The sequence below is a fragment of the Gopherus flavomarginatus genome, chromosome 14, assembly GCF_025201925.1.
Source record: "Gopherus flavomarginatus isolate rGopFla2 chromosome 14, rGopFla2.mat.asm, whole genome shotgun sequence".
Taxonomy (NCBI): Eukaryota; Metazoa; Chordata; order Testudines; family Testudinidae; genus Gopherus; species Gopherus flavomarginatus.
In genome coordinates, this window is record NC_066630.1 from 38,438,166 (window position 1) to 38,449,900 (window position 11,735).

At 48.2% G+C, this 11,735-nt stretch overlaps 1 protein-coding gene across 6 annotated transcripts in view; it reads left to right on the forward strand.

Annotated features, from left to right (window-relative positions):
• Window positions 1–11,224, forward strand: part of ZDHHC1 (zinc finger DHHC-type containing 1) — a 65,733-nt gene extending 54,509 nt beyond the window's left edge. For 5 of the 6 annotated variants that reach the window (XM_050922970.1, XM_050922968.1, XM_050922972.1 and 2 more), the window contains 3 exons: window positions 6,431–6,524; window positions 7,503–7,614; window positions 9,454–11,224. In XM_050922970.1, coding sequence (XP_050778927.1) covers window positions 6,431–6,524; window positions 7,503–7,614; window positions 9,454–9,980 — 733 coding nt within the window. In that variant the 3' untranslated portion in view covers window positions 9,981–11,224. The remainder of the gene's footprint in view (window positions 1–6,430; window positions 6,525–7,502; window positions 7,615–9,453) is intronic. The other variant, XM_050922969.1, reaches the window with a different exon arrangement.
• The last annotated feature ends 511 nt before the right edge of the window (window positions 11,225–11,735 follow it).

Consider the following 11,735-nt stretch of genomic DNA (forward strand, 5'->3'; position numbering starts at 1 on the left):
GCCCCTCAAGGCTTTGGATCCGGCCCATGTGATTGCCCCCTGTTGCACTGTGGGCCCCGTGCCGCTCTCAGAAGCAGCCAGCACCACATCCCTTTGGCCCCTGGGTGGGGGGCAGAGGGCTCCATGCGTGGCCTCCAGGCACGGCCCCTGCAGCTCCCATTGTCCAGGAATGGGGAACTGCGGCCAATGGGTGCTTTGGGAGAGGTACCTGGAGGCGCGGCAAGGGCAGCCCTCGGCCCAAAAAGTTTGCCCACCCCTGCTCTAGCAGGACTGTCTTACATTAAAATGTCTTAATGGGATCTTTGGTGTTGAAAATTCTGCTTGAAAAATTCTGTGCACTGACTGAAAACCAGAACACTAAGCTTTGTTCTCCACTAGGGGTGTGCGCTTGCCTTTGGAGTACATGGAAGCTCCACAGGCAGGTCTGAGAACGTGACTGGGATCAGAGAGCTTTCAGATAGAAGCAGGAAGCAACTGGGTATCTGAGACTGCCTTACCATGAAAAGGGCTCTGCTGTTCTGAGAGTTTGCCACCCGACTCTCATTAGATTTTTACCTGTCCTTGGGCACCATGTCATGAAACCTCTGCAGTACAGCATGTTGACAGAAAACTACCCTGGGTAAGAAGCGGTGAACTTTACTGCCTGGCTGGTTACTATAAACACATGAGGAAAATACTCTTTACTCCTGCCGTAGGGGTCAACTGGCAGAGACGACTTCATCTTATCCAAGTACCTTTTAGTGAAACTGTAGGGGATTCTATCCTTCCATGATGCACTGTGACGAGGTTGCACCTCCCTTCATGCCTTCCAGCTGTTCTCTCTGAATGATGGCAATGCCATCCAACATCTACCTCCGGAAGAGACAGGCATGACCTAGTAGTCTGAGCTTGGGCCTGGGAGCCAGGAACTTCTGCATTCTAATCTTGGCTCTGATGCTGATTCATTCTGTGGCCTTGGACAAGTGACTTAACTTTTGTACATCAGTCTCCCTACCTGTAAATTGGGGATAATAGTCACCTAGCTCACAGAGGTGCCATGAGTTAGTGTTTGTATAGTGCTTTGAAGGCAGAAGAGTGCTCGGTACTCTTATTCTATATGGTGAGGCTGAACCCTGATTTCTATATCTGAGGTGCTTTTGATTCTCTTTGCCTAACGAGTTTCCCCACAGCTCCTCCAGGTATCTCAGGATCAATAAATGTTTAATAAAACTGACTTTAATTCAAGCCGGAATGTGTTTACCTAGGGAAGGGGTTTGTGTGAGTGAGGGAGCAGTGAGAGCATGTTGTTAATGTAAGTGGAAGGAGGTATGTGTGTCTAGGAAACCTGCTTCGTTATGCTCCCCCTCCAGCCTCTCTCTGCACCCAGGACTACATCATTAGGCCAGGCCATCCAGGGAAGGGAGAGAGAGGAGAGGAGAAAAAGGACAGAGAGGAATGTATGCCACTACTTTTATGCAGTTAGGACAGTAGGAAAAGCCAAAATTGGACAACTGGATACACTCCATCCCAGGTATATAAAGTGGAGTGCCCCAGGGGTCGGTCCTGGGGCTGGTTTTGTTCAAGATCTTCATTAATGATCTGGAGGATGGCGTGGATTGCACTCTCAGCAAGTTTGCAGATGACACTAAACTTGGAGGAGTGGTAGATACGCTGGAGGGTAGGGATAGGATACAGAGAGACCTAGACAAATTAGAGGACTGAGCCAAAAGAAACCTGATGAGGTTCAACAAGGACAAGTGCAGAGTCCTGCGCTTAGGATGGAAGAATCCCATTCACTGTTACAAACTAGGGACCGAATGGCTAGGAAGCAGTTCTGCAGAAAAGGACCTAGGAGTTACAGTGGATAAGAAGCTGGATATGAGTCAACAGTGTGCCCTTGTTGCAAAGAAGGCTAACGGCATTTTGGGCTGTATAAGTAGGGGTATTGCCAGCAGATCGAGGTACGTGATCATTCCCCTCTATTCGACATTGCTGAGGCCTCATCTGGAGTTCTGTAGTGTGGGGCCCAAAACTGGACACAAGAAGGATGTGGAAAACTTGGAAAGAGTCTAGCGGAGGGCAACAAAAATGATTAGGGGGCTGGAGCACATGACGTATGAGGAGAAGCTGAGGGAACTGGGATTGTTTAGTCGGCAGAAGAGAAGAATGAGGGGGGATTTGATAGCAGCTTTCAACTACCTGAAACGGGGGTTCCAAAGAGGAGGGATCTAGACTGTTCTCAGTGGTACCTGATGACAGAACAAGGAATAATGGCCTCAAGCTGCAGTGGGGGAGGTTTAGGTTGAATATTAGGAAAAACTTTTTCACTCAGAGAGTGGTGACGCACTGGAATGGGTTACCTAGGGAGCTGGTGGAATCTCCTTCCTTAGAGGTTTTTAAGGTCAGGCTTGACAAAGCCCTGGCTGGGATGATTTAGTTGAGAATTGATCCTGGCTTGAGCAGGAGGTTGGATTAGATGACCTCCTGAGGTCTCTTCCAGCCCTGATATTCTATGATTCTATAACCCTCCTCTGAAACACCAGCATGAACCAACTGTTCCTCTGTGAGAGGGATATGCACCAGGCCACATGCCCCTGGCATCTGCTCCCTTAGGGCTGCAGTAGGGATATGAGAGAGACTTTCCACTTTCCTTGCACTTCCAGGACTTCCCTTCTCTCTGATTGGGAACCCTGTGACTTGCAACATAAATAACTTCCTGTGGAAGTGGTGGTTCTGCCCAGTTTGACTTCACTTTGAGATCCTCTGCTGTCATCACACCGATAAGGGGAAAATTACTAAGTTTGACTGCATGGCTAACCTTCATGTACAGCCCTGTCACATTCCATGGCACATGCTACTATGAAGTTCGGTACTTGGAACACACCGTTGGGGTCCTGGTTGGAATGTGTTCAAAATCCGGCCCCTTGTTTTCTTCCTCCCTCATGCTGGACACAAAACTCCCAGGCCCTCACCACTGTGCAGTGTGAGACTCTTTAAATACTTCACACGCTTTCCTCTCTCCTTCCCACATACACGCACCACTAGCCCCTCGGTATCAGAAAGGATCCACACACCAAACCATACAGTGTTATTTCCTTTACCATACCCAAAAGTCCATCCTCTCTTTTTTAGACCAACTGATAAATTGGTTAACTCTCACCTTAACTACTACAACCTTCTTTTCTCTGGTCTCCTTGCCTGTCACTTTGCCCCTGTCCAGTCCATTCAAAATGGATCTTTCTTGCACGACACTCAGATCATGTCACTCCACTATTCCACTCCCTTCACCGCCACCTTCTCACTGTTCACATTATGTCCAAACTTCTGATCCTTCAAAGTTCTGCCTAGATTCATAGACTCCAAGGCCAGCAGGGACCACTGTTGTCATCTAGTCTGACCTGCATAACACAGACATCCCCAGCTCCTAATTTGGTCTTTTGAGGGGGCTCTGCTGCTCCTGACTGTCCCTCCTTAGTCTGACCTCAGTCAGGGCAGTTCTTGGACCCTCAACTCTAAGTCTAGCAGTCTGCTTCAGGTTCTCATCTCTGTTCATGCGGGCAGCCTGGTGCAAAGGTATCACTCCTTTGCTGTCCTAGGCCTTTCAGCCTCCCTTTCCTTCTCCGGACTCTCCTGTTTATAGCAGGCCTTGTTTCCTCTGTTGGCTGCAGCTCTCAGTGCCTGCCTCCATGATTGGCAGCTCTGGCCTCTGCATGGGGAGGTGGTCAAGCTGCTTGTCTGTAAACTGTAGAGGCTCTTTTCCCTCTTCTGTCTGTGCTCAGTATGGAGTTTAAAGACCCCTTGACATAAGGCCATAGAACGTACTCAAAGTAACTCCTGTTTGACATACAGAGTATCTTTTAAAAATGATTTTTTTCTCACTCTCCTACTCCCTTCCCTCCACACAAGCCGCCTTTCCAGCTACCATCTCTCCCATCTATTTACAGCTTCTGTGCTGCTCCTTACTCTTCAAACTCCTCGTTCTTACTACCCTCTCTTTATTCAAATTCCTCTCTTCCATGATGCCCCCCATTCATGACCCCTGAGGAACTCAATTATAGATCATGATTTAACTAAAATAAATACTTTTTAAAAATCATTGTTTTGAGATTGGACTTTCACCTGGTCTCCCAATGTTACTGTTTATTTTGTTTTGGAATCCTGTTTCTGTGAGGACTATGTTAATGCACACTAGGCCTTTCATTTCGCACCAGCACCAGGAAGGTCTTCACGGGACAGTTAGAGCAGAACACGGAGCACTCTGCAGTTCACACCCCCATAGCTTGGTCTGGCATCAGTGTAGACGGGCACTGAGGTTAGTTTTGTGGTAGATTATAGATAATTTAGTTTTGCTGGTGTTTCAGTCACACTGCAGAGATCCCCGGGATTTAAGCTGTGTTCAGCTTGCAAGGCCGTAATGCCAGGAAATGATAAACAGTCTCTTTTGTTTGGGAGAAGGCATGTGAGGGACAAGTGTCTTATTTGCACCCCATTCCCTTCAAGAACTAACAAATCTAGAGATCTTCAGGAAGACAACACATCCCTCTGCAGACTCTAATGGCCCTGCTCATGAGAAGGCTGAAAGCTCATCTACCAAAGTGCTCTTCCAGCTGCCTGGTGCCTAAGGTGAAACCTGGGGAAAAGAGGAGTTCTTCTTCTGCCTCTGTGGCTTCATCAAAGCCAAAGAAGTCCAGTTTTCTGTTGGAGGCTGAGGCCAGATTGAAAAAGTCTTCACCCACAACTCCCAGGAGTGACAAGTCAAGTAAAAGACACAAGTCCTCTGGTACTGTGCTGAAGTCAGAACACAAGTAACAGTCCTCTCTGGTACCAACCAGCAGAGGCAACACCGTCACCTCTAGCACAAGGCTTCAAGACAGGTGCCTTCAGCATTCAAGATCATTCCAACTCTGGTACCACTTTCATGTACTCTCTGTACACAAGTCCGTTCAGGTACTTTTATACCCATACCACTGGGACCAGTACTGCCTGTTCTATCTACTGAGGCTGTGCCTCTTATTTTGGTCCCCTGGATGCCACAGCTTTTTTGGCTGCAAAAGATTTGTTATGTCTATTTATACTGCATTTACCTCTATTACATCTTCCAGTACTGACCTCTGGCAGGACATTAATAATGGTGCTATTGGTACAAATGACAGTACAATCAGTATTTCACCCTAGTCAACTACCTCAACAGTTTCATCAGGATCGCCATTGATGCAGACATCAGTACCGCCAACATAGGGACCTGCATAGCCAGTACTGAGATCATCTTTAACTTCAAATGGAGCTGTTCCACCATTTGCTGTGGAGATCTGCATTACTTCCTTAGAGTTGGATGGTAGCAGACAGGCTTCACCAGCCAGATTCTTCTGTTCACCTTACTACTTTTAAACACAACGTTGACTTGCTGCGAGGACCTGTGCTCTCACACAAGAGCATTACTTGTCCAGATATTCGGCCGTGGTGCCCTCCCATCGCTTGCCTAAGGCAGGAAAAAGTGACGAGGCCACAGCCCTGTGGCCTCCTGGTGGCCCCCCCTGTTCCGGGAAGGGGCAGAGAGGAGGGAGTGGCAGGTGGGAAAGCCTTGGAGAGGTGGGGACCTTGAGGGAGGGAGCAGAAAGGAGTGAGCTGAGGGCGGGCAGGGCCTCGGGGGAGGATGCATAAGAACATAAGAACGGCCATACTGGATCAGACCAAAGGTCCTTCTAGCCCAGTATCCTGTTTTCCAAGAGTGGCCAATGCCAGGTGCTTCAGAGGGAATGAACAGAACAGGTAGTCATCAAATGATCCATCCCAAGTTACCCATTCCCAGCTTCTGGCAAACAGAGGCTAGGGACTGCATCCTGGCTAATAGCCATTGATGGACTTATCCTTCATGAATTTATCTAGTTCCTTTTTGAACCCTGGTATAGTCTTGGCCTTCATAACATCTTCTGGCAAAGAGTTCCACAAGTTGTGTGAAGAAATACTTTCTTTTGTTTGTTTTAAACCTACTGCCTATTAATTTAATTGGGCGACCCTGAGTTTTTGTGTTATGAGAAGGAGTAAATAACACTTCCTTATTTACTTTCTCTGCACCAGTCATGATTTTATAGACCTCTATCAAATCCCCCCTTAGTCTTCTCTTTTCCAAGCTGAAAAGTCCCAATCTTATTAATCTCTCCTCATATGGAAACCATTCCATACCCCTCATCATTTTTTTTGCCCTTTTCTATACCCTCCTAGTTATCAGTCCCATGTGCATGTTGAACAGGAGGGGAAAAAAGATGGCGCCCTGAGGAGTTCCACAGAACAGTGCCCTTGGGGAGGGGAGGAGCAGTTGCCCCACAGCACTCTCTTGGAACACCCTGCAAGGAAGGAGCCCAGCCCAGCTGTTTCGAGGCACTTGGGCATCAAACAGTTAACTGTTCCTTAAGAAAGCTGCAATATCTTGTGTATTCTTCATGTGTTTTAGCCTTTCAAAGTTCTGTGTCCACAACGATGGAGCAGACCCTGAGCTCAATTCTTCTTCTGAGCTCCCAGCTCTTCAGTCCATAGTCCACCCCCAGGTAAGTGGGAGACCTGCTATAGCCTGTGAGCTGCTGTGCTTGTACAGTGTTGTCATGTCTCTCACAGGCACAGACACATACATGCACCCTGCTGTCACTTCATTCAGATACATGTCTCCTCCTGGCTTCTCATCTTGTGCTCACACACAGGGTATGTCTGCCCCACTGTAGCTGTAGTGTAGACACTTACTACAGAAACAGAGCGTTCTCACCCCCAGAGCAACATAGCTAGATTGACCTAACTTTCTAGTGTAGATCAGCCCACAGAGACAAATAGTCGTATCCCCTCACTTCACACACATGGATAGGCTCTCCTATCCCTCACTTCATGCATGCAAACACCCACATATGCATATCTTCTCTTTTCTTTCACAAAGAACATACCCTGCCCACAGTAACCCAACACGTACACTGCACTGTGACCTCACAGACGTACCCCGGCGGCGGTGCATGCTGCATGTGCACTCTCCTACCGTCTCATCCAACTCAGTACAATACAGAATGCTTTATTTCCAGAGTGAAAAAGGCAGGAACCGTGGCTTCCCTTGGAGCCTCTGTCCAGGGAAAGACTGTGTGTTTGTGTCTTCCCAGTGTGCTTAGAATTCAGTCACCCATGCCACTATGCCACTGCTCTTCATTCCTGACCTGGTGGCAAGTTGCTATGTAATGTGATGCTCTCTCCTTTCTCAGGGCTTATGCCCAATCGTTTCTCATTTCTTTTAGCAGAAGGCCTTACTAGGCGCTTGCACACTTCATAGCTTGTGTCGGCCAAACCGAGTGCACTCAGTAGGGGCTCCTTGCATCGCTCCCTCCACCCCCTCAATTCCTTTCCTCCCAAACTCTAAAATGAAATAATTTATAAAACTCGTTTAAAAAATGAAGGAAGTTAAACAGAGACAGGAGTTATAAAAGCTGCCAGTGCAGCATCTTTGAACTAATGAGTGGATCTTCCTTCATCTGAGCTTCTTGTTTTCATAGCAGCAGCAGAAGCGGAAGAAGAAAAAGGTGCATAAGGTTCCATTCTCAGTCATGGATGAAAGGTCCAAGACAAGCAGTCAGCCCAGGCGCCCTCTCCCAGCTACCCAACCAGGTGAGTGTGCTTCAGTAAGTCCCTCTGCTCCAACTGCATTTACATGACAGTCAGGCAGGCAAATGGGCCATAGAGAGCTCCTCTCCCAGCACCCTAACCAGGTAAGTGAGCCACAGGGAGCCCCACAATTAGGAGAACTGTAAGGGAATTAGCAGGGAAACGTTAGAAAAACAGAAGAGAGAGGAAAGCCAAAGTTAAGAATGCAAATCCCTGGGGGGTAAACTGGTTCCAAACTGAGCTCTCAGGAGAGCTGGCTTGTCACGTGATGCCACTTTGCCCTTGCTTGTAGCTCCTTCCTCAGATATCAAGGCTCGTCAGTGGGAACAAGGCTGGAGGAGCTGGGAACAACTAGGAATAGCCAGCCCAACTTTTAGGAACTGCAGCTTCAAAAGAGGAAGGGACTGGAGCTGCCAATGAGAAAGGGATGTTTAGGGGGAAGGGAATGAGGTGGCCAAGTAGTATGTGCAAGTAGGTGAAGCAAAGGACTGTGTGGCAGGGAAGCACATGCAGGGGACGGGAGGAGACCACATAACAAAGAAAGGAGTATGTGCTGGGGGAGCAAGGGAAGAGGGAGGAAAATAATAAGTGGAAGGGGGAGATGCAGTGAAGAGCCAAAGCAGAGTGTGTGATGAACTTTGGAAAGGACCAAACGCTTTTCACGCTAACGACAGTTATAGGATCGCATCTTGGAGTAGCATTGCCTGTGCCCCTTCCCACATGGCTGCCCTTAAAAGGAGAGAATGAGGGGAAGATACTTCCAGACTGAGAGCAGCAGTGAGGACCAGAGAACTCACTATCCCATGCCCCTGGACCTTCTCTAATATGAGGGTGGGAGTGTCCATTGAGCTTACTCTCCAGCCTGGGATGGAGGGCAATGTGCAGCGACTTCTGAGCAATTCTCCTCCCGTGGGCTTAGGCATGGCTGGCTGGAGAAATGTGGACCTTGGGCGTCCAGCAGCAGGAAGGATGACTTCACTGTTTGTAGAGCCAGAGGGAGACTCCTAATAATAGCAGTGACACATGGGACCCCCACTGCTCCCCACTCTGTCACTTGACAGATGGGTAAATTTCTGAAGTTAAGCTGAGGAGCTGCTGCTGTTTCAGGCACTACCCGTCCTCCTCTCAAACCTGGGTGGTAGAATCTATTCAGCTTCTAAGGCTCTTCTTGCTTGGGGGAATGGTTTTTCTGAAGGAGCAAATATGAGGAAATACCAGACAGGTTTAAGCTGCCATTGCCTTTTCAGGACTCTAATGGCACTTAACAGCTATGGAGTCAGGCAAGCTGCAGTACCACAGTGGGTTCCAACCAGCTCTGCACTGCAGAGCTCAATGGTGCAGGATTTGACCCACCAGGAAAATGAGGCTTCAGTAGAAAGTGAGGGCAAGTCCTTTGAAATGCACTCATGAAATTTGGGACTTTGACTTCACTTTATCATTAGGTGCCATGGATTGCACATGTGATTTCATGTCAGGATACATGAGGGAATGTAACTGTAGGGTCAGGGGGCTTGTGGGACCTGTATGTGGAAAAGAAGATAAAGGGGGTATATGAACCCAGCAATGGGGAGAACATAGCCTGCCTTAGAAGGGGAAATGGGTTGGTCATATGGTGTTGGAAATACTGTAAAATGTTTCGTGCATGTATTCTTCCATTATTGAGAATTGACTTGTGGGCCTTTTTACATCTGGTTTTGCTTGAGCATGTATGGGCTTCTTTAATTTTGGTGGATCAGTCCCTTTTTTATCTTAATTGCCCCTGGGACTGGGGACATGTGTCTGGGAATGAGGGAAACCACAGTCTCCTTTGATGCTTCCATTTTCCTTTCTTTCCACCTTCAGAATTTTCAGCCACTGCTGCCATCTCATCATCCTCCCACAGCCTTCATCTCCCTATGCCAGCTTTCCCTCACAGAGCTGCCATGCCTGCAAGCAGCATTGGCCATGTCCAGGCAGCTGGACCTCCTGTTGAATACCACTCAGAGTCTGCAGAGTCCATGGATGAGATCCCTGTGGCTCAGACCCGCCTGGGGAGCGCTGCCCCTATGGGGGCTTCCAACAAAAGCCTTAACAACTTTCACCATCATTCCTTGTCCACAGCCCATGCCAGAGGTGATGGGGAGAAGAATCTATATCCTGGGCACCTGGTAAAAAGGAAAAGCTGCCCGAGAGCCAGTGATGGGGAACAAGAGCTGGAACTGCTCTCTAAGATACCTGCTGTGTTTGTGAGCGAGAGCAGTGGTGAGCCTCCAGTCCAACCTGGTGAGATAGTATCCAAGCCCCATCACAGGAAGTGCGGTAGCAAACAGCATGTGGATGAGCAGGACCCACACTTGTGGGACATGAGGACAAACACAAGAGCAGCTTAGTTATCCGCCTTCCAAAGCTTACTTGCCAGGATTTTGTCTTCAAGGGAAGGGAAAGGAAGTTGCTCACTCTACAAATATGTTGGTGTCCAAAGATGTTGATTCCAGTGACTCATCTTATTCCATGGGGTCAACTGAGTTCAGATTCTTTGATGGAAAGATTCTTCTTTCCAGCAGACCAAGCTGCAGAGCAGGAGGAGACCTGTTATCCCACCTTCCTGACTGCTGCCTGCTTCAAGATCAGCAGCATGTGCATCAGAGCAGGGTGAGATGTTAGCAACTCAGCTTCCTTCCCATTACCCTGGGGAAGCAGTGGGTGTCGTTGGGGCATAGACTGTAATATGGGGACCTCAGGTGTTCCCCAGTGTACTGGAGAGCCCACACTCAAACTGTGGTCACCACCAGACTGCAATGAGACATTTACTGCTGCCGCACCAGGGGCAAGAGCTACCATGGTGACAGGTCAGAGAATTCTGCTTACCTTGGCACATTACTGTGGGGTACTCTGGAAATCTGCTTTCCCAAGGCAGAAGGACACTACCTCTCCAACTGAAACTTGTGCTGATTCCACCAACATCCTGGTCTTCTGGAAAGTTGTTCTCCGTTAATGTTGTTAGATGGAGTATGCGTGTAAGAGAGGTGCATTGAGCCCAGATATCTGAGGATTGCTTTCTCACCATCTCTGTGCATTGGCTTACCTTGCAAAAAACCTGGATTGGGATGGTTTGACCCCTCAGAGGATTGAGTGACCCATATGTGCTAGCCACCAAAATTAATATGCTTAAATCTCCAAGAGGTGATTCCTATGGTCTCAATCCAGAAGGCAGTTTCCCTCTTTTATACTGCCCATTAGTAACGTGGGCCTTTGAGCATGATGGGCAGCACATGTGTTCGCGTGTGAGCAATACCTGTAGGGCACTCAGCCTGAAAGCAGGGATAGAGCCATCATACCACTGGTGTATCACTGCTAGGTAATGTCCTTGTAGTGTTCTTTCCACTTCTCTCATCTGTTATTGTCTGTATCTGTCATCTAGGTGAAATTCACCTTGTGCAAACTCTGTGCTTGAAATGATCAGAAGGCCGATTACTCCCATTGGCCTGGAAGGGGCTGGAAAATTCTCTCAAACAGTAGCCACTAAATCACAACTTATTCCTTTATGTTCTCTCCTCATGCAGCAATATTCTGAGTCTTGTTGTGTGGAGCTCCATAATCAGCTCTGTCCACAATAAAATTTTCTATGACCTTTGCTAATCATTTCCTATTCTTTGTTGCAATAGTTGTTTGTTCCCTTGTCCCTGGCCATTTGTTGGTGCCCAGGGTATTAAGAGGTGTGTAGGCAGCTTCACCTATCTCAGCTGTCCCAGCTAGTCCTCATATGGCTAACCTGTCCCCTGTCAGAATGAGAGCCTATGCGCAGCACCTCACATATTGCTTTTTCTTGGATGTAGAGAAGCAGCTCCCTTATCAAGTGGGTCATGTGACAGTGGCTGAGTCACTTTGCTGCAGCTGGAGTCGAATGACGAAAGAGGCAGGAGAAGGAGAGCAGCACCAAGTGTCCATTTTAGCCCACAGCTGTGATACAGTGGGCTGTGGGAATGGGCACGGCTGGCTTTAGGAAGTGTGGGGCCCAATTCGAACAGTTTTGACGGTGCCTCAGCAAGGATGACTTAAAAAAAAAACACGTAAAAAAACAAGTGGGGCTTGTATTCACCGGGCGGTGCTCCGAGTCTTCGGTGCCACTTCAGTGGTGCGTCCTT